Source organism: Muntiacus reevesi, chromosome 3, assembly GCF_963930625.1.
Source record: "Muntiacus reevesi chromosome 3, mMunRee1.1, whole genome shotgun sequence".
NCBI classification, from domain to species: Eukaryota; Metazoa; Chordata; class Mammalia; order Artiodactyla; family Cervidae; genus Muntiacus; species Muntiacus reevesi.
The window spans coordinates 165,042,351-165,066,053 of record NC_089251.1 but is presented as its reverse complement, the minus strand read 5'-3'; the positions used below and the strand labels follow the sequence as shown (position 1 = coordinate 165,066,053).

General features: G+C 40.7%; 1 protein-coding gene across 4 annotated transcripts in view; it reads right to left on the bottom strand.

Moving 5' to 3' along the window:
• Positions 1 to 23,703, bottom strand: part of SERAC1 (serine active site containing 1) — a 55,664-nt gene that overhangs the window by 8,908 nt on the left and 23,053 nt on the right. For all 4 annotated transcript variants that reach the window (XM_065931050.1, XM_065931052.1, XM_065931051.1 and 1 more), the window contains 7 exons: positions 19,837 to 19,958; positions 18,642 to 18,770; positions 11,238 to 11,351; positions 9,241 to 9,403; positions 2,945 to 3,095; positions 1,558 to 1,699; positions 446 to 540 (listed from right to left, as the gene is read on the bottom strand). In XM_065931050.1, coding sequence (XP_065787122.1) covers positions 446 to 540; positions 1,558 to 1,699; positions 2,945 to 3,095; positions 9,241 to 9,403; positions 11,238 to 11,351; positions 18,642 to 18,770; positions 19,837 to 19,958 — 916 coding nt within the window. The remainder of the gene's footprint in view (positions 1 to 445; positions 541 to 1,557; positions 1,700 to 2,944; positions 3,096 to 9,240; positions 9,404 to 11,237; positions 11,352 to 18,641; positions 18,771 to 19,836; positions 19,959 to 23,703) is intronic.

Sequence of the window (23,703 nt, the reverse complement as noted above, 5' to 3'; positions counted from 1 at the left end):
CATGTCCATTGAGTCAGTGAGGCCATCCAACCATCTCATCCTCTGTCGCCCCCTTCTCTTCCCACCTTCAATCTTTCCCAGGATCAGAGTCTTTTGCAATGAGTCAGTTCTTCGCATCAGGTGGCCAAAGTATTGGAGTTTCAGCTTCAGCATCAGTCCTTCCAATGAATATTCAGGACTGATTTCCTTTAGGATGGACTGGTTGGATCTCCTTGCAGATCAAGGGACTCTCAAGAGTGGTCCTTACTATGAGAAGTTTTAAGTGAACTATGTTAGGAACCCAACAGTAATACCCTAAGCCTTTGGTAGTTTCATTACTTATAGCTAACTCTCTCTAGAAGGAAGAGGGAAAAGGTTAAGAAGAAAATCCTGGCTGTGACATCAGAGACAAAACTCCCCGCCCTCCCGGAGGGCCACCTGTGGCCCAGGCCCTCCCCTCCGTTACCTCTCGGTAGGGCACCTGGCCCTCCAATCGCTGAGGCTGGTGTCATACTCCACAGATATTATTCGGAGAGCAGGGCAGTCTCTTGCTAACCACGACTATGTAAAATAAAAGGTACAAAAGGAAAAATATTCATTTCCACTGTCCCACTTCTTAGCAACTGAAATTTGTAACTAAAGGACCCTTGTAATGTTGACAGCTAGTAAAAGATTGCATTGGAGTCAACTGTAAAGGTGATCAGAAAAATAATTGCAGCATTTTATCTTTATATCACTGCTCACAAGATGATATCAGTATTTATAGCATAAGGCCTATGTAGGTGTTAAGAGTATGCTCGATTTTAATCTGCTATAGACAAAAGCAGGGCCTGTTTTTGGAGTCTAGATCAAATTGGATTTTTAAAAGCATTTAATAGAAAGCTTTGATCTCAGGACAGACGGAACAGAGTGACAGAGGAAGAGATCTGATCTGAGAACTCAGAAATACTGATTAGAGTCACGGTTCTGTCTCCATGAACCCAAGTTTTATCATCGTCTCCATGTTCCAGTGTCACCAGAGAGAGGGTGCCAACTATTCTTTCTGCTAATAAGTCCTTGTGAAGGTGAATAAGCAGCAGTGGGATGAAGCCCCAGAAACTATACATATTTACAGCATTAGTTTTCACTGAGCTTTAGGTAAATTTCATTCAGTAAATTCATCACAGCATTTAGGCTCTTTAGGAGAAATAATGTCAAAGAAATCCAAAGGAGAATTACTTCTTCAAAGTCTTTCTATTATTATAATTATTAAAATCATAGAACTAGTCAATTGTCAATATATTATTTACTGAATTATACTTTTAGTGCTAGTGAACTATTATTACTGGCTCTTACCCGTTTTTTTTTTTCACTTAATACACTTTGTGTCATAGAATGGACCCAACATTATACAACAGAGTGACAAGCCCAGCTGTTCATGTAACATACTGTAGGTGTCTCTAAGGGAAGAAAAACTGCATGGAAAAAAAATCCCAGTAGAAGGAGAAAAACAAGCACGTCACAATGAGGACCCAAAGCCTGGTGGCACAGCGGTGTGTCAGGACACGGGTGGCCCGCCAGAGGCAGCTGCTTCCTTACCTTGGGCCAACACGTTGTATATTTGCTTTCATCTTCTGAGACCTTTTCAGTTAAATCCTGATCATTGTCCTGCTGGCGCCACGTTTTGAATGCTGCTCCCATCAGGCCATGAATAAAGAGGACATCTGCTTTAATGGGCTGACTAATAGGCGGGAGAGAGTTTTGAAAAGAAGCAGAAAAAAATGCGTTATCAAAGTATTTGATAGGAATCTACACAGCACTCTCTTTGGCTGCTGCTTAGCAGGTTTATATGACATCAAATCAGCTTTAATTAAGACAAGCTTTATAAGCACAGGTTGGCTGAGGAACCCTAAAAGAGTTTTGGCAAAGACATACGGCACGTGCTCACTGCTGTCTCTATAAGGATGGAGACACAGCTGGCCAGGCAGACCAACCACAATCAACTGCAAAGCACTTAGAGATCAATGAAGTGACATGTCATAGATTACCCTCCAGAGAATTCCATGAGAATATTACACAAATCAGTAAAAATAGTTAAGACATTAAATAATATGCTAATGTAGTTTCAAACTCAGTGTGCATGAAAGAGATTATTTTTATCAAGGAAAGTGATGTTTACCAGAAACAAAGCAAATGAGATTTTAAAGTAACATTATTCTCTCTTTGTATATGACATTTTAAAAATTATAATAGCATATTACTTGCAAGCTATTTATAATACACACACAATTATGCCACACATATAAAATACATTACCATATTACATTATTTACAAATGAGAATTAAGCAGGCCATCTATTTTTCAAGTTGAAAAGAAGTTCTTGCTATTTTCTGAGGTATTATTTTTTAAGTGCCTGACAAAAATCCAAGATGTGTGTAATTTTTTTGTTGTGGTCCTTTTTATATTTATTGTCTTAGCAATGATACAGCTGGAAATAGTGACCAGAAATAACATTAGGAAGGAGCATGAGTCAAATGCATATTACAGCTCATTCTGTCAGGTACAGGCCTTTATACTTCGCCTAAGCTTTCTCCAGTCCCTTGAGTTCCAGGCCCAGGCTCATTTGGTGCCTGCATATAACAATGTCCTAGTCCCTTTTCATCCAGATCAGCCTCTACAATCCTAATCAGTCAACTTACATTTACATGAAAAAGTGTAATGTAACAAAAATGAAACAGGCATCACAAAGTTTAAGTGAGACACGTTATAAAAGGTGAATGCAGTCTTCCTAAAGGTAAGCCCTTGGTAGAAAATAACCCTGGTGACTTAGCTGGTTCCCATTCTCTGGCGATTGCAGACTGCTGGGTAAATGAGGTATCTGTGGCATCTGTACGGGATTTCCCGGGTCTAACGCGTGCAGAAGGAGCTGGAACGTGAAGCTCTCCAGGCCCCTGTCCCGTGGACGGAGCGGCGCTGGGCCCTCACCTGGTGCGGTACTGCGGGTGCAGCACGTACACGCCGTCCTGGTACTTCTCTGGCACAGCCTCTCGGTCCAGGTTAGCCAGCGTTCTGGCGGCATGGGAGGCCTCCATGATGTGCCGAGACTTGATTGCTTCCGCCAGTATGGAAACCCAGCCTGGTGAAGAGAACATACTCCCTAAATACCAGCCCCCATCGCTCTCAGGCTGTTGAGAGGTTTCAGGCTGAAAAGGATGGAGGGGGGCAAACCTCTGCGAGGAAAAGCCTGACCACCCCAATTCCATTCTTCCCCAAGGCCCTCTGGGTCCTACAACACAACGCCATGATGTCCCCAGCCATTTTTTTGTTTGTTTAGAAAATGTAACAAAAGTTGTAATTACTAGGGATGAGGTCATAAATGGTAAGAAAAGGTCCTATTTTGCTTTAGCAATGATTATTAAACTCCGTGAGTTAATACTAGTTATTTCATTCTGATTGGCAGTCAGATTAGCAGGCCTTAATATCCATGAGGAAGTTGTTTCTTAATTATGAACTTGTTAAGACCTGAGGTTCAGAGGAAAAAAAAATTTTTTTTTAATTGAAGTATAGTTGATTTACAGAGTCGTGTTAATTTCTGTGGTACAGCAAAGTAACCCAGTTATACCTATATCTATATATTCTTTTTTATATTCTCTTCCTTTATTGTTTTTTTTTTCTTTATTGTTTATCTCAGGATACTGAGTATAGTTCCCTATGCAATACAGTAGGACCTTGTTTTTTATCCATTCTCTATATAACACTTTGGAAAAACTTTCTTAAAGAGAGACAAAGAAATACTTTCTGCAGTACCATTGCAATTCTTTTTGATGTTTTTGTTGTTTAAAAGTGTACTGCTTTATGTACATAAATATGTGTGAAAGTTTATGCATGCATGTACACATCACAAACAGAAAGATCTAGAAAGAAGACCAAACTAACAAACAGTCACTACCTCTTAGGAGGGGAGGCAGTTGGGATTGGGGTGGGCTCTGTATAAAGGTGGGTTTAATTTTTTTACTGTATCTGTGTTCTCCGAAGTATTTATAAGGAGAGTCTGTTCATGTATTATTTAAAATAAAACAAAACATGGGCTTTCAGGTCAAAGAGACTTGGGCATCAAATTTCTGTGCCCTGCTTACTTGCTATGGAGCCTCAGACAAGTTACTTTGCTCCTTTGACACAAAGGAAGGTTCTAATAAATTGATCTATATAAAAACTGCCATTACCAAGCCCAGCAGGTGCTCAATAGACAGCAGCTTGTCCTCATGTCCGCCTCCCACTTTTCTGTGGCAAGGTGTTGAGAATCACTGTGATGATAGGAGGCCATTGTTTAATAATCCAGAAGAAATTTCAGACCCAACAATTCTCTAACAATATTCTAATTTTAAAGAAAACCCCTCTTCAAAATCTGTTGTAGAATGCTTTATAATAAATAATGTTTTAAAATTCTACCTAGAGAGACATACAAGTTTGTTACTGGCATGTACAAAAATGTGGCTTCATTTTTCATGGAGTCACAAGAGAGGTAACACAAGAGGAAGCGTGGCACCAGCCATCCCCACAGCGTTCTTCAGTTGACAGAGCACTGTACCAACGCCCGAGACGCTGCACCTTTGCAAGCCATCAAGCGCTCCCTGGAAAACGCGTGTCTTTCTTAAATAGTTACTGGTTTTAATTACATAACCTCTGAGTATATTTTAATTGTAAAAATAAACAAAAACAGCATTTAAAAATGAACATCCCACTTTAGCATTCCCATCATTTCCCAATTCCCATTTATAGCCTCAGAAGTAACCCAAGTTAAAAGTCTGGTAGATACCCTTCCAAACCTTTTTAAAAATTCAACTACATGCCTATAATTTATACATATATACTGTAGCTCCATATACTTTTATTTTTGCTAAACGGAATTATACTACTCCTACTGTCCAGTGACTTGATTTTATACTTTAGCCATGTACACAGATCAAATACCAATAAGGAAATTGAATCAGTGATAATAGTAATAATAATAAACTCCCAACAAACAAAAGTCCAGGACAAGATGGCTTCACAGGCGAATTCTACCAAACATTTAGAGAGGAGTTAACACCTATCCTTCTCAATCTAGTCCAAAAAATTGCAGAGAAGGGAATGCTTCCGAACTCATGCTATGAGACCAGCATCGCCCTAATACCAAAACCAGACAAATATATCACAAAAAAATAAAATCACAGACCAATATCACTGATGAACATAGAGGCAAAAATTCTCAACAAAGCGTTAGTAAGCTGAATTCAATGTACATCATAAGAATCATACACCATGACTAAGTGTGATTTACCCCAGAGGTGCAAAGATGGTTCTGCACCTGCAAATCCCTCAGGGTGACACATCACATTAACAAATCAAAACCTGTGGATTACTATGCTGTATACCTGAAACTTATGTAACACTGTGTGTCAACTACACCTCCGTAAAAGTACATTAAAAAACAGGAAGGGGAAGCACAGAGAAGAAGAATCTTGGAAAGATATGGACAGAGCCTCAGTGACCTGTGGGACAGAATCAAGAGGTCTAATATACAGAAATGAGGTTTCAGGAGGAAAGAGAGAAAAAGGAACAGAAAAAAATCTAATGATACACTTATCTATAAAGTTTTCAAATTTGATCAAAACATCAACTCACAGATACAGGCAGCTCAGTGAATACCAAGTAAAATAAACGTAAAAATAGACTAGATACTTCACAGTCAAACTGCTGAAAATCTTAAAAGAAGGCAGAGGAAAAAAAGACACATTTCCTATAAGAGAACAAACGGACCTAAGAGACTTCTCATCAGGCTACACACACACACACCAGCATGGTGACAGGAGCCTGCTCTTGGTGTGTTGGAAACATGCCCCCAAATTGCTGTTTTGTTATCAATAAAAGATTGATGTTCCAAAAAAAAAGGAGAATAGAGTGATATTTTTTTAAGTGCTGACAGAAAAAAAAAACACCACATTATCAATAAAGTATTTTTTATCCATGGAAAATAACCTATCCCTGGATAATAAAAGTCAAGATATTTTCAGAAAATGAAAGCTGAGCGAATTTATTGCCACCAGACTCAGGTCTTTAGGTTGAAGGGAAATGATATCAGATGCAAATTTAGATAGAAAAGAAGGTAGAGTTCTGGATATAATATGTAAATAAAAATTTTTTCCTTATATTCTTTAAATATCACTTTACTATTAAAAGAAAAATAAGCACAATATATTGTGACGTCTATGGCCTGTAACATATTATAGTCTGTAATTATGACAGTACCACAAATGATGGCAGAGGGCATAAAGTAAATTACACTGCTGTGAGACACTCACATTATATATGAAATGGTATAATATGAATTCAGAATAGACTGTTATAAGTGAAAGATACAATCAAAAAGTACACATTAAATACTGTAAAAAAGCTGAAAGAGGAGAAAGAATAGAATATAAAACAGTACTCAAGTAATCCCAAAATAGTCAATAAAGGAGTAAAAAGCAAACAAAAACCAGAAAGGGGGCAAACCGCAAGACAACAGACATAACCAAATAGTATCAGTCATTGTATTAGAGGCAAACAGAGAAAACACTCCAATGAAAGGGGATTATCAAGCTGAACTTTCTAAAGACGATACAAGTATGTGATGTCTATGAAAGATGTACTTATTTTTAGGCACAGCAAAATGAAAGCAAAAGAGAAAAACACAAAAGACATGCAATGCAAACAGCAAGCATTAAAAAAAGTCAGTTGGCTATTTTAATACCTGATAAAGTAGACTCCAAGAAAAGGAGTATTACCAGTGATAGAGAAACTACTTAATAAAAAAAGGAACAATTCACCAGGAAGAAAAATCTGACAGAACTAGAGGGAGAAACAGACAAATTTACAATCACAGTTGAAGAATTTAACTTGTCTTGGTAATTGATACAAAACTAAAGATCTGGAGAAGATTTGAATAATATAATCAACCAACTTGGTTTAACTGTTACATATCGATATAAAACACTTCACTCAAGTACAGAACATTCATTCGTTTCAAGCACAAATAGATCATTCACCAAGATAGACCATAAAACAGGCCATCACATAAGTGTCAAATTACCAAAGACTAGAATCTTACAGGGTATGTTCTTTGAATGCCTGGAATATTAAACTAGAAATCAGAGACATATGGTATCTGCTGCTGCTGCTGCTGCTAAGTTGCTTCAGTCGTGTCCGACTCTGTGCGACCCCACAGACAGCAGCCCACCAGGCTCCCCCGTCCCTGGGATTCTCCAGACAAGAGCACTGGAGTGGGTTGCCATTTGAAGCCATTAATCTTTGTAAATTATTCCAACACACTTTTAAGTAACCCACGAGACAAAGAAGAAATCATAAGGGGAATTAGAAAATATTTCAAACTGAATAATGATGAAAACACATACAAAATTTGAGGGATGCAGCTAAAGCAGGTTGGAGGACATTTACAGCTCTAAATACCTATATTAGAAAATAACTGTAACAATTTCAAAACATGTTTTCAAATTCTTTTGACACTGTTCTCATCAAGAGGGGATGGGTCTAAAACCCTTTTAAATCCCCTCCCCTCAAATATGAATCAGCCTTAGTGACTAGCTTTTAATCAATAAATTTGGCAAAAATTACTTCCAGTGCTTGATTTTTTCGTAAAAGGCAAAAGAGCTTATTATACCTGGCTCTTTCTAGGAAAATTTACCCTTGGAATCCAGCCACCATGCTTTAAGGAAGCCCAAGGTTGGTGTTGAAGGAAGCTAATGCCCCTAGCCCTGGCTGAGCTCCCAGCTGAGAGCCTGTACCAATTTACAAGTCGTGTGAGTGAGCAATCTTCAAAGTGAAACCTCCATCCCATGGCTGAACTCCCAGCTGATGGAGCACAGCGCCCATAAAGGCCCTCCCTACTGAATCTTGCTTGAATTTCAGATTCATGCACAAAATATATGACTGCTGTTTTAACCAGTGAGTTTGGGGTGGTTTGATACACATCAATAGATAACTGAAACAAGAAAAAAGGTTAAAATCACTGATCTAAGTTCCCACCTTAAAAGAAAAAAAAAAAAAAAAAAAGAGGAACAAATAAAATCAATACAGTGAGTGGTTCTTTATAGGAATAAAGTCTGTGATCCCTGATTCAGACTTCATTCAGTAAGTTAAAAACTTCTGCTTATCAAGACACTCTTAAAGATACATTTTAAAAGAAATGGAACATATAACTGCATGGCTGATTCATGTCAATGCATGACAAAACCCACTGCAATGTTGTGAAGTAATCAGCCTCCAACTAATAAAAATAAATGGAAAAAAAAAATAAAAATAAAAGAAATGGAGAGAGATACAAGAAAAAATACAATATAAATTCATCATCTCTACTAAACATTGTTGAACACATGCATGCATATGTGCACATGTGTATGTATACATTTATTTGTATATATCACCCTGCTTTTTCCACTGAAAGAGCAAAGACACCCCAGGAGCAATAAGCACATCTAGCTAGCACCCAAACCTGGTCTCTTAACAACCAGCCTCCATTAAACGAAAACAGGATTCTCTGAAGAAGTGAGCCTGGAACATGGTGTTACACCAGCACGTAAGGAATGCCTCCAAAAATGAAGTCGGTACATCAGAGAACACAGGAGCCAGCTGGCTGGGCTCCACTGACCAAAGCTGGGACGGTCTGGCGTCAAATGACAAAGTACAGTGGTAAGTTGTAAACCATCCAAAATTAGGAGTCCATGTACCCATACTGAGGGAGGGAGGGAGGGAGAAGGAAGGAAGGCAGGAGGCAGAGAAGGAAGGGCTCTAGCTTACGGCAGAATGCCAAATGCTGAACCATGAACGAGGCAGGGATGCTGCAGCTGGAAAACCACCATCGTGCAGGCATCATGACAGAGATTACAGCAGGCGGGAAATGTCACCCACAGCATCTCCCCACAGGTGGTTTATTCGTTACAAGGCGGGGATGTCACCTCTCTTTAGTCTTCCTATGTCTCTTGGTTACCCAGGTCATATCAAAGATGGTCGTCATGGCCGAAACTGCTCTCCTGTGACTGTCCACACACTGATTAGCTTAGGTGTGGATTATCCACATGTCTCAAGCAATTCTTTGCCTCTACTAAAATGACATGCTCTAAGGACCCGAAACTAACCCTAAGCAAAGCCTTATGTCTGTTGAGAAATTAGCGTACCACGACGGAGGGGTAGAGGTGGGAGAACAGAGGGCTGGATTCCAAATACTCAGTACATAAAGTTGTTACCTGAGCGAACTATAGTAGAATGAAGATGTTCATTCAAAGCCATATTTCCAAGGATACGCATTATATTTCTCTGTACTTTAGGACAATCCTTGTGAAGTTGGTACAGCCTCTGCAGTAGTTGCAAGCCTCCATTTGCTTCAATTTTATCACAGTGTGTGGGTATCTAGCACAATAAATTAATGAAAGCTCACTTTATGTTGCACAAGTTCACTAACCAGGTGACAGAGCATGCTGGTGGGCAGCCCGGTGGCTCCTGCTCAAGGAAGAGACCCAGGGAGACGCCCCCAAACTCTCAGCCCAGCTCAATAAGTCAGCCAATCCCCATTTTTGTGGGAAATGCTTTAAAAAGCACTGAAAAATGAAGGCCACTAAGACTTGTGACGTTTTTATTCTTAAAAGTCATTCTGTTTAGCTCTTGGTTGGATGGAACCATGATGTCATTATTTCAGAATTGTTTCAATATATATGGATACTTTGATTGGTTTCAAACTACATTAAAGGGTCTTCTCCCCTTGAGAAACCTGCCACCTGATACCAGCAAATAATCCCCTGGGTAAGTGGCAGATGTTGCTTTGCCTATATGAACTCTCAGATACAGAAAAGCAACATCTGTGACCCCACACAAGCCCACAGCTGGGGTTGGTGGGGAGAGGGGTTCTCACCTCAAACTTAAGAGTTGGACATTTTTTTTAAAAGAGAAAGATCAGGTAAAAATTAGAAAGAAAAGGGGATACACATTTTTAATGGAGAAAAGAGATCAAAGAAAGCCAAAGGAAATCTATGGATTAAGGTAAGATGACAGAACTGACCCATGACAGTCTGCCACAATCCCCAGGGTGGTCTTGCTCTTTATCCTAGCACTTAGTTTTATCACTTATGTGACACCATGTCCTGTAGATGCAATGACTTTCCCTCTCTAAATTCTTATTAAATTTCACCACATTTTAAATGCATTTAAAAGTATGCCTTTGGGACATAGATCAACTGAGACATGTCATGCGTTGAGAAGTTTCTGGACACTGCTACGTTCCATGCACGGGACGTACTACTGCAGATGCACCTGTTGCTTCAGACACCGGTCATAAGTCACAAAAAAGTCAAGCTTATTCTCCCACATTCCCTTTTGAGTGTGTTACCACACTCATTCTGTCTGGTGCTCAATTCCTGACTCCACCAGTGGGAGCTGAGATGACCAGACACCACCGCACTTTTGCGCCATGTCTAACAGTTCCCAATTAAGCTGGAGCATTTAGAACCGATTGTCATGATGTGGGATGCCCTGCCTGCATCAGCCTCCCCAGGGGTGCCTGTTACAAATGCGAACTCCTGGACCCCACCTCACATCGACTCCATTCAAACTGCCAGAGGTGAGTAGGAATGTGCATTTTAAACATGTTTCCTGGATGAGTTTTATGCACTAATGCTTGAGCACCACAGTTTGTTGTTTTTTTCTTTATAAAATCAAACCATGATCATGATAGAAACGTTGTCATAATGCAAAAAAAGGTTTTTAAAATCATTGACATATACATGCTATGGTTAAAATTCAAGGCTATGGTCAAGTAGATACTTTTGCCAAGTATTTACTTTTTTCCTGTCTTACATCTTTGGCACATATTTTAAACTGAAAATTAACTCCAGTTAAATAATAATATTTGTAAATGTTAATATTATTGATAATATTACTTGCAAAAACTATCTGAGAAAGGTAATGGAAGATAGCATAACTCAAAGGTAAATGCTATATTTAAACAATAAGTTGTTTTATGTGCAGTTAAGATTAAATCCATTTTTAGAAATACTTAGCAAAGATGAAATTCATGTACTGGTGCTAAATCATGACTATCGATGCTAACAATTGAGAAAAAAACAGAAAAACAAGCAAAAAACTTTCTTCTTTTATAAAAAATTAGAATTACTTCCTTTGAATGAATCAACATGTATAATTTTTTCAGTGTGATCATAAAATGTGACCATATTTTTAAAATGTAAATTACCTCAGAATGCTTTACTAAAGCTTCCAAACAGAACATTTCCACTGTAGCTGAAGGAACTTCTCCAAAACTTTCCGCATAAGGAAGTCCATTTCCTCCGAAACACCATAAACCACCCTGACAATGAGATGATTAAAATTCTTAGTGAAAAAGGGGGCCTAATATTTTTTGTTTCACAAAAAAAGCAAAAACAAAAGCAACCTCTGTACTATATATAGTAATTAGAAAGAACTAATATGTAGGACTCAAAATATTTTGGAGACTTACAGGGAACTTTCATTATGCAAACTGTTGCTAGACTAGAAAACTTGTGGGATTATTCTTAGAAGACAGCAGTCTTTGAGACTTCTCAGTTCTTTCCTCTGTGTCCTCTTATCTGAAAGTACAGAGACTAACACATAAATCTTTACCCAGTAAGAAAAGCCAGAGCTGAACAAATAATGTTCTGGTGTCAGATTATGCCAGTAGAGTCTACCTAAAATCTATCAATCAGAATAATAGAAAAGGCGTTACTAGAAACAGTTAAAATACAGACAATAATAACTGATCAAAGAGCTTTTAATTAAAAAGAGGGGTGGGGGGGTGAATTCCCTGGCAGTCCAGTTGTTAGGGCTCAGTGCTTTCACTGCCAGGGCCGGGGTTTAAGCCCTGGTTGGGGAGCTAAGATCCTGCAAGCCGTGCAGTACAGCCAAAAGAAAAGAGAGAGAGAAAACTTTTAAGCCTTCTTAAATTGAAATTCAAATTCATATGGAAGAATTAACAGAAGAGTTAGGAAAATTATGAAAGAGAAGAATAGTGGGGACTAGTCCTAGTAGACATTAAAACATGAAAATAAACTTGGAAAAGAAAATTTCAATTCTTACTGCAGATTGCTAACATGCGATAATCTCCTACAACTCAGTGAGAAAATACAAGGCTATGGAAAAATGAGCAACAGTCAGAAGCAGAAAGTTCTTAGGAAAAGAAATATAATGCCTCTAAAATAAATGAAACAGCACCTAACATTGCTGGACTGTCCTTAAACCAAGACCACAAAAGCTTTACGGTGGAAAAAGCACTTCAATGCACCACATCCACTGTTTTCTTGACCCTTGGGAGTTCACCACATTGGATCAAAAAGAAGTCACAGTCTACACTGTCCAAAAGTCTGCATCCTGTTTGTGTCCTTGGGCCCTGAGGTCCTCCAACAGAGGCTGAACCTGGAGACAAGGTGACTGACTGGAGTGTCCAATGGTACCAAAAACCAAAACAAGACTGAAACCTGGATCCTGACATCACAGGAGGAGCCATCTTGATGGTAACATGTGGGATGGTAGAAGACCAAGAACCATTCCTGCCTGGCTTCCCTCCAGAAGTACAGTCAGCAAATTTCCCAGGCTTTAGCTGTGGGAGTAGGTGACCGGAAAGCTGAGAAGCGCTTTCCCGCTCACTGACCCAGTTCTCCCAGTGAACTGAGAGAATAAAAGCAGGGAAGGCAACTCATTGCCAGGGTGGGTGGAGCATTTTGATACTGCGTCTAATTGTGTGTCCTTTCATTTTAATACATGTGAGAGCTCATCTCTAGTGTTTCTTCATAAAAAATTACAACTTTCGAGCTCTGCAACTTGTTCAAACTCACTGGGCGTAAATGACATTCATTCTAAAGCAAGAGTTTGTAAGCCAGGTTATCCTTAAAGGTCTGGGGTAGAGAGATTTCAGGGGAGAGAGGATGTAAGCTTGGATGTGAAAAAACTGTATCTTTACTTTCCTAACCCTTAAGTGAAACTTTCATTGTATTCAATTACAAGGACAAAAAGCCACAGTAACAGCAGCACAGAAAAGAAAGAAAAGAAAGTGAAGTTGCTCAGTCGTGTTCCAACTCTCTGTGACCCCATGGACTGTAGCCTACCAGGGTCCTCCATCCATGGAATTTTCCAGGCAAGAGTACTGGAGTGGTTTGCCATTTCCTTCTCCAGCAGATCTTCCCAACCCAGCGATCGAACCTGGATTTCCCACACTGCAGGCAGATGCTTTACCGTCTGAGCCACCAGGGAAGCCCTGCAAACAATAGAAGGTGCATCTATTTCCCCACCACATGTCACTTGCTGCAGCTACCTGAAAATAGCATCATGCTCATGGTTCCTTTGAATGCCAACTGCACATTCTCACACTGGTGACCAAGAACTGACCCTGTATCTAACTCTCGAAAGGCACAGGGTGGAAAACTGTAAATGTGCATAAAAACAGACATGGAAAAAATATACCTATAGGGTTTCCCTGGTGGGAGCGGATAATAATTCACCGGCCAATGCATGGTACATGGGTTCAGTCCCTGGCCCAGGAAGGTTCCACATGCCTCAGAGCAACTGGGCCCACGGACCACAACTACCGAGCTTGTGTGTGGCAACTACTGAAGCTCGTGCCCTGTATCAAGAGAAGCCACTGCAGTGAGAAGCCCGAGCATTGCAACTACAGAGGAGCCCCCGCTCACCACAACTAGGGAAAGCCTGTGCAGCGACGAAGACCCAGCGCAAGCAGAAAAAAGAGAAAATATATATATATATACACACACGCACATATATATATGGAAAGTAAATGGGGAATGATAAAACAAATGGGATAAAATAGGAATAACTGACAAGTCTACTGAAATATATTATTGTTGCAATTCTTTAAGTTTGAAATTAAAGTACATATTTTATAAATTTGTAAATTTGATAATAGTATTTCAATATAATCGGTCTCCCATGTAATCCTATGTATTAAATTTAAGCATCTATGAGTTCATAGGCTTTATCAAATTACCAGAGGGATCCATGGTGTGCAGAGGTTAAGAAGCCGTGCTCTGAACCAAATCATAACTGCAGGCTGTCTGCTAAAGCCCAGAGGGACTTATGCACGTGAGCAGTGTTGTAGTGAAGCCGCACCACTCCACCTGATGGGGACTTGGGGACTGTCACGGGACACGTCTGTCATTAACTGGTCAGATTACTAAAACCAGACGGGCGCGCCTCCCCCTCCTTCCCCCAACTTCCCCCACCTTATAAAAAAAACCAGAGCCTGACTAAACAGGGGAGTAGGAGTAACTGAAATGGAGCTGCTTACTGGTCTGATGAGATGGGATCTCAGAACTAAAATTACTGATTTCAATATGAAACTAACTAAAGATAGGCTACTCCTTTAAGCTGCTGGCTGAGGCCACGATGTCCAGGTAGCGAAGAAGTGGTACAATGTGTTACCCCACGCACTCTCTGCACTTAGCGAAGTGAGCAGACACTGTAGAGGTGACAGAACACTAAAGGAGGCAGAGGGGTATTAACTGAATAGTCATAAGCAGAAGAGAATCTCTGGTGCTGAAAACTGGGCAACTCCAGGCCAGGTAGCAGGAGCCCTGCAGGAGAGTGAGGACAGAGGTTGAGAGAGAAGTCCTGGGAGATGGAGGCCGTGGGATGCCCTGAGGGGGGCAGGAATAATCGAGAAGAGCCAGGGACCTCTCACCATCAGAAAACAAAGGTGTTCTCACAGCCACCTTGGGGATGGAATTAAAAAGGCTGACGAGGAGCAGGCTCCCGTGGCCAGGCAGTGACGCTCTGAGCATCGAAAGGAAGACAATGATTACACTTCACTGGAGCGATTCCAAGACACGGCCCAAAGGAGAAACTGTAAAACGTAGGCTAGAGAAGTCATAGCTACTGGTATGTCCCTAATTTCTCATAAAAACGGAAATGACGGAAAGACATTCGACTGTCTGAAAAAAAATGAATAATGTGAGAGTTGTGAGTGAAGTTTTATTTGAGGAAAAATGAGGACTGTAGCCTGGAGAGACAGCGTCTCAGACAGTTCCGAGGAACTGCTCCAAAGAGGCAGAGGGGAAGGCCAGTATTTTATATGGTTTTAATGACAGGGGAATGTACAGTCAAGCACACACTATGGCAGAGGCCAAAGTGAGGAGCGCATGACACCGTTAATGACTTTAGTGCTTTTCTAGATCAGAGGAGATGCAAGAACTTGGGCTCATAAAATCTTTTCCTAAAAATATCTATCTGAAGGCCTGTTCTGCTGGCTTTTCCCAGAGCACAGAGGGCCTCATTCCTGATCTCCACTCTGAACTCCCTTCGGGGTATGTTGACAACGGCTACAGTGGTCAGTGACTTAATCCTTGTGGAGGCAGATGGCAAGTGCAAATTTTTAGCTGGCAGTTCAATTGGTAAAACAATACAGAATACCATGATTTGTTTTACTGATAATGCTTTTTTAATTGCATTTTTATTGCAAACCAAATGTAAACCAAATGCATTTGTTTCACTGATAAAATGCTTTCTCCTCACTGAGTCAATTATGTAGTTATTATAGTAACATGACTATACTTTGTTTGGATTTCTCTTAGAGAGGTAAAAGCTATTCTTTTTAACTTTTTATTTTGTATTGGGGTGTAACTGATCAACAAACAATATTGGGAGGGTTTCGGGTGAACAGTGAAGGGACTCGGCCATACACATACCTGTATCCATTCTCCCCCAACTTCCCATCCACACTGCCACGTGACAGAGCCGAGCTCCCTGTGCGATACAGTAGGTCTTGTTGGTGACCATTTTAAATACAGCAGTGGGTACACGACCATCTCAGACTCCCTAACTGTCCCTTCCCCATGACAACCGCTAAGTTCGTTGTCTAGGTCTGCGGGTCTCTTCTGTTGTAAAGAGTTATTTTATGAAGACAGAAGTCTTACTGAGATGATAGCAGAGGAACAGTGGAAGCCAGTGACATGGGGCAGAGCGGGAGTCTGTTGAGGAGGCTGCTGTGATTCACTGGGAAGCCCTCTGCTATGTATTGGGTGGTTTTATGCCAGGTGTTTACATCTGGTCAACAGGCCGTGGCGAGAACAGCAGGAGTAAGGGTTGCGGGGAGATAACAGAGACACCTCCATCGGAAGGGATGGCTTTTCTCGTCTGAAGGCAGCCTTACTCCCAAGAAGTGGAGCTTCCCCGGGTAGCACTCTGAGAGCTCTGACCATGGTGCAAACACCGCCCTCCTCACCTAAGCGTGGTCTCCTTCAGTTTTCAGACTCTTCGCCACCAGACAAACTTTACACTACATCTGTGCGCAGTGGCGCCTTCCTGTCAATCTCCTCACCACTCCTAGGGGCAGGCACTCCGGTACACACATCCAGGCCAGTCCGTGCCTGGATCACAGTGAGGGGCTCAGGTGTAATGTGCAACAGGGAGCCATTTGGAGGGCTCCGAGCAGGAGTGCGACCTGATTGAACTTGTGTTGATGTTGTTGTTTTAAATCACTGCAGCTGCTGAGGACATAGAACTGGAGACAGAAGCTGGAGGTTGAAGCAGTGTCTACAGCTCATAGAGGTGATGGAGACATGATAAGGAAGCTTTCCAGAGACAGCAAGATGGTGAACTGGGCTCCCAGGTGTGGAAAAAGAATGCAACCTGCCATTATACTAAACAAAAAATGGTACCCACCATCAAGCCATCAGCCACTGCAGCACGCTCTACCCACTGGGCGCCCTGAGGGGAATTCAGGATGGAGGAGAAATTCAATGCAGAGAAAATTCTGCACTCTGGATACTGGCCCGAGGTGATGAAGATGCATATCTAATGAATAATTTCAATGAGCCCAGATTCTTGCATCTTCCCATACACAGAAAAGCACTAAAATCATTAACTCAAGATGTGTTTTTGTGTGTGTGTGATTAGCAATAATCTTTGATGTTCAACCACAGGGTATTTTTCCCAACAAAAAACTCATATATCCTGGCTGCTCCCTCACCTCTTTGGAGCAGTTCCTTGGAGATACCTTAGCTACAATCCTCAATAAGGTCCCCAAATAAAACTTAACTTGCAACTTTAGGTTGTGCGTTTTTCTTTAGTTGACATAGTGAGCCCCTCCCATGACAAACATGCTTAATAAAATATAGCAAAAGCTATTCTGAAACAAAGTCAAGCTCTAAAGAAAATAAAAAAGAAATAAAGCGAAACCCCTGGGTGCTAGAACTAAAAACATTTAGCAGAAGTGGTCAGCACACCAGTGATGAGGGAAAATGCCTGCAGGCCCCTGAGGATGGAATAGTAACACTGTTCAGGGTTCACATCATCACAGAAGATGTGGTTTGAGTCTTACATTCTCTGGGAGCTAGATTCAAGATCTCTACTTAAAGGGAGAACCCTGCAAAGATTGCCTCCTTGTTTGTAAGAGAGTCTAGAAAAACTCTGCTCACCAGCCCATGAGCAAGAAGCCTGTCTCTGCTGGGGCTTTGAGTGGGAAATCACAATCCAAAGACTATATCATCCAAAGATGTATCTGAATTCACACTAAAAATGTGCTCTAGAAATTCCAAACTAAGGAATTAATATAAAAAAAAAATTAGTCCCATTATAGTGAATCCTTGGGGGTATCCAAAAGAAGCAAACATAAAAACTTCTCCATAGCAATAAATTTAGAATCTGAGGTGCTTGGGACTCCCACAGAAAACAATCAGTCTAGCTAAAGATAAGCTCACAGTAAAAACAATTAATGGGTATTAATCCACAATATAACATAAGGGGGAGGCTCCACAAATAGGAATAAACACCCCAATAAACTGAAGTAATAAAAAGACTTTGAAAGAGACGTTAAAGTTATTTTATTTTATTTATTTTTTTTTTTGTTTGTTTGTTTTTTTTTTTTAAAGTTATTTTAAAATGAAGGGAAGAACAGAAGCCAGGATGAAGGAACAGGACACTACGAGAAAGAGACGCTGTGGCCAGGAGTAAGTGGCTACAGTGAAGATGGTGAGGCAAGTGAATTCAAGTCACATGTGAAGGAGCAGCTTACAGTAACCGCTGACCAGGTGAACATGGAAGAAAAGAATCAAGAATTCCTAGGCTTTAGCTTAAGCAACTACATGGATGCTCTGCCCTCTACTGAAATGAAAGAGACTTAGGGAGGAAGAGCTCTGTGGAAGGAGGGAGACTTCAGCACGTATAGTTGGGATGCCTGTTAAACATCCATGTAGAGACATCAAGAAGGAGGCTGCAATATCTAAACCTAGAGCTTAAGTGAGAACACAGGTTAGAGAAGTTGAATTCAGGCATCACCACAGAGGTAATATTTAATAGCCTTGTCAGTTACTACCTATTCATTCTTCAAGATTCAACTTCAGAGGATGTCCTATAGAGCTTTTTGAACATGGCCTCTTACAAAGAGTGATGGGCTCCTGGATCTCTCTCACACACTATCCCTCTTACACTCTGTAACTTTATTACCTATCTCCCCATTACCCCGAACACCTAGCCCAGACAACCAGGAATCAGTAGTAAGTTTATTCAGTTCCTGGATGAATGACTGCCCTAAAGCTCTAAGTGCTGGCCCCTAGCCAACATTTTAGAAAAGTGGGCACTCAAAGATATTTACTGAATGAATGAATGAACTAACCTTCTGAGCAGCGAGACTCTGACTGCTCTCACTCAGAGCCAAAGCTGTGAAGCACTGGATACACTCGTCCAGGTCTGTTTGAGGTAAAGAAGCCAGCAAGTGTCTGAGCTCTTCTTCAGTGGAAGAATCCTGAAATAAAGGGGAAAGATTCTTCATAATTAAACTCAACAATTCAGTTTAATGAAAAGCACCCAAAGAAACTAAGCCAAAACAAAACAGGAGAGGTAAATCAGTGCTTTTAGTCTTGAACCTGGTCACCCACCCTGGTAAAGAGAATCGTTTAATTCTGAATTCCACACTTTCAAGTCTGCTACCTCAGCCAGAAAGACCTATTGCAATTTATCGCTCAAGATTTCAGCTCATGGGCCACTTCACATCTTGACTCAAATGAATTATTACATTCTCTCTAATTAAAGCTGGCTTTTTAATATCCACAACTTGTTCCTATTGTTCTGATTTTCACTAATAACTTACATCTAGTATAGTTTTTTCTGTTTTTCAAAAACTCATGGCAAAGTTTTCAGATTTCATTTTCTAGGAAAGACTAGGAAAAGCACTTAAGAAACATGCTCTAATATCTTTATTAGTGGTTAACAATTAATATCCATGTATAGTCATACAGAGAGGCCTGGCGTGCTGCAGTCCATGGGGTCTCAGAGAGTTGGACATGACTTGGTGACTGAGCAGCAACATGGTAATACGTTAGTATCTAAATGCAGTGGTTCTCCAGGGGCTGTTTTGCACCCTAGGAAATATTTAGAAATATCTGAAGACATTTTTGGTTGTTACAACTGGGGGATGCTACTGTCATCCAGGGAGTAGCTGCCACCACGTACAGAACAGCTTCCAACAACAAAGAATTATTTGACCCAAAATGTCAGTAGTGTTGAGATTGGGAAAAACTGATCTATAGCAATCTTAGTACAAAGGACCAACTGATGGATGCTGAAATGCTAAGAAGTCACCCTCTGGTATAAAGACTCCCAACTCCACAAAGAGGAAAATAATTTAGGAGAAATAGCACCTCCTGAGGAATCAAGAAACCTTGAAATAGAAGCTACAATTTCAGGTTTACACCCTAACTAACCTGCTTGTGAGAAGCAGCCAAAAACCTGTTTTTTGAATGGTTATTTTGCACCCAAAGTGAAGATGATATATTAAACTTTTTTTCACTCAGTAGATTATTTTTACTTACTTCTTTTAAAGATGGCAGAGGAGGAGGGCGGAGAAAAAACCGAAGATCACTCTCTTTGCTTCGTGCCAAACCAGTAAGAGTTCTCATATCACAGGCTTGAGCAATTATCCTGTACTGGTAATCTATTGCAGAAGTATGCTGTTAGCACCCTACTTAGAATATGGTTGTTTCAAAGATTAAATGAAGAACATAATTTTTAAACTGTAAGTTTGTAATTCAATTTTGCTACATTTACAATACCAATAAGCTAAATATCCAACATTTCAATGACTGATCTAATTCTCAACACATATCTAGACATATCACAGTCTAACTAATAACCTTTTTGAAAAAATAAACCTCAAATGTGAAACCTGATAGATCATAACCAATTTAATTTCTTCTCCTTTAAAAAAGAAATTCCAGCATTCAAAAGCTATTTTGATCACTACTCAAAACCCTGCAAGGAGATCAAACCAGTCAATACTAAAGGAACTCAATCCTAAATATTCATTAGAAGGACTGATGTTGAAGCTCTAATACTTTGGCCACCTGATGCAAAGAGCCAACTCATTGGAAAAGACCATGATGCTAGGAAAGACTAAAGGCGAAAGAAGGGGGTGGCAGAGGATGAGATGGTTAGATAGCATCACTGATTTAATGAACATGAGTTTGAGCAAACTCCAAGAGATAGTGAAGGACAGAGGAGCCTGGCATGCTATAGTCCAGCGTAGCAAAGAGTCACATGTGACTTAGCAACTGAACAACATCAACAAAAACCTGAAGTTCCATTTAGATCCATCATACCCTGGTACTGCCACGGTGCTTTGGCATTCCATGATGCCGATGAATAATCAGAGGTCCCAGATAGCAGTACTTTGGTTTAGCCTTCATGATTTCACTGTTCCATTCCTTATGTATTGCTACAGAGTGAATGTTTGTGTCCCTCCTAAATTTATGTGTTGGAACCTAATCCCTAATGTCATGGGATTTGGAGGTAGGGCCTTTGCGAGGTGATTTGGAGCGCTCATGACTGGGATTAGTGCACCTGTTAAAGGGACCCCAGAGAGCTCCCTCCATCCTTACTGGACACCAGGGTGCCACGTCTGCTGCCCTGATCCTGTATTTCTCGGCCTCCAGAAAACCGTGAGAAATAAATTTCTGTTGTTTATAAGCTACCTGAAAAGTGAAAGTCGCTCAGTCGTATCTGACTCTTTGCAACCCCATGGACTATATAGTCCATGGAATTCTCCAGGCCAGAATACTGGAGTGGATAGCTGTTCCCGTCTCCAGGGGATCTTCCCAGCCCAGACCAGGAACCCAGGTCTCCCATATTGCAGGCATATTCTTTACCATCTGAGCCACCAGGGAAGCCCAAATTAAGCTACCTAGTCTATAGCATTTTGCTACAGCATCCCAAATGGATTAAGACATGTATCAAAAAAAAAAAAACCTGCAATCACTGGAGGAGACAATATTTTTAATAATAGCCCTATGTAATCTGGGTGTCAGAATCAAGTGTGGAACTTTTTCAAAATCTACATGCCAGGGCTCCAACTTTGATGTTTCTGATAGAGCAGAGCAGAAATCTGAATAGAGTCCTGGAAGGCAGATTTTGAAACAGATTTTTATTCTAAACCTCCACTCACATTCTCCACTGAACTACTTCAGTTCAGTCACTCAGTCGTGTCCGACTCTTTGCGACCCCATGGACTGCAGCACACCAGGCTTCCCTATCTATCACCAACTCCTGGAGCTTGCTCAAACTCATGTCCATCAAGTCGGTGATGCCATCCAACCATCTCATCCTCTGTCGTCCCCTTCTTCTCCTGCCTTCATTCTTTCCCAGCATCAGGGTCTTTTCAAATGAGTCAGTTCTTCGCATCAGGTGGCCAAAGTACTGGAGCTTCAGCATCAGTCCGTCTAATGAATATTCAGGATTGATTTTCTCTAGGATGGACTGGTTGGATCTCTTTGCAGTCCAAGGGACTCTCAATTAAGAGTCTTCTCCAACCCCACATTTCAAAAGCATCAATTCTTTGGCACTCAGCTTTCTTTATAGTCCAACTCTCACATCCATACATGACTACTGGAAAAACCACAGCTTTGACTAGATGGACCTTTGTTGACAAAGTAATGTCTCTGCTTTTTAATATGCTGTCTAGCCTGGTCAGAGCTTTTCCTCCAAGGAGCAAGTGTCTTTTCATTACCATAGTTTGGTCTCAGGTCAAACTACAGGGATGGAACACAGCCCAGCCCATCAATCAACAGAAAATTGGATTAAAGATTTACTGAGCATGGCCTGGCCCATCAGGATAAGATCCAGTTTCCCCCTCAGTTAGTCTCTCCCATCAGGAAGCTTCCATAAGCCTCTATCTGTCAAAGGGCAGACAGAATGAAAACCACAGTCACAGAAAACTAATCAAACTGATCACATGGCCCACAGCCTTGTCTAACTCAATGAAACTATGAGCCATGAAACCACGGCCACCCGAGATGGACGGGTCATGGTGGAGAGTTCTGACAAAACGTGGTCCACTGGAGAAGGGAATGGCAAACCACTTCAGTATTCTTGCCTTGAGAAACCCCATGAACAGTATGAAAAGGCGAAAAGATATGACAGTGAAAGATGAACTCCACAGGTCGGTCGGTAGATATCCAGTATGCTACTAGAGAAGAGTGGAGAAATAACTCCAGAGAGAATGAAGAGACAGAGCCGAAGTGAAAACAACACCCAGTTGTGAATGTGACTGGTGATGGAAGTGAAGTCCAATGCTGTAAAGAGCAATATTGCATAGGAACCTGGAATGTTAGGTCCATGAATCAAGGTAAATTAGAAGTGGTCAAACAGGAGATGGCAAGAGTGAACATCGACATTTTAGGAATCAGTGAACTAAAATGGACTGGAATGGGTGAATTTAATTCAGATGACCACTCAGATTAAGTAACCTTATTTTTACATTATAAATTACTATAGTCACCAATCAGTCAAACTGACTGACTAACTTGTACGGAGACAGAGATCTTATCCTGAAACTAAACTTTTCTTCGAGAACATTATTTTTTTTTACATGTTTGTGAAAGTGAAAGTGTTAGTCACTCAGTTGTATTCAACTCTTTGTAACCTCATGGACTGTAGTCTGCCAGGCTTCTCTGTCCATGGAATACTCCAGACAAGAATACTGGAGTGGGTTGCCATTTCCTCCTCCAGGGGATCTTCCCGAACCAGGGATCAAGCCCAGGTTCCCTGCATTGCAGGCAGATTCTGTACTGTCTGAGCCACCAGCGAAGGCTCCTCTTTTTATAAGAGGACTCTACTAACAAAGTGTACTTTAGTCCCTGTACTATTTTCAGAGCAGATCTGAGCTCTTGCTCATGTAATTTTACTGCAGAACTCGCAATTTTAAATACAATTAAATATTAAAAACCTTCCTTAAAAAACAAATATACACAAGCCATTAGGTACATTTGACTAATTATTATATTAAAGCCACAGAGACTGTCAAACTGAAAGCACATGTAACTTTGGTGCAGCCAGCAACTAAAATATATCTCATTAAATAGGAACAAAAAAACATGCCAACACATTAAGCTATCCCTATCAGAGTCAAGAGTTTCTCCCGTCAAGTATAAAAAGTTCATTCTGGTAGAAAGTTTATACAAATATATCTACCTCCGTTTTCAGGGGTTCTTACCAAACATCCCATGGCTACCAGGCCAGCAGGTTTTGTACTTTATAACTAGAGTTTCTTTTAAAGTTTTTGAAAATATTGTTTACACATGTTAATATTTCCTGAATTATTCTCCTGCTTTGATGTCTCTGGCCCTTCATTTCACATCAGAGATGAGGGGCTGGCCGACGTGTGCGGCGTGCGCAGACGTCTCCTT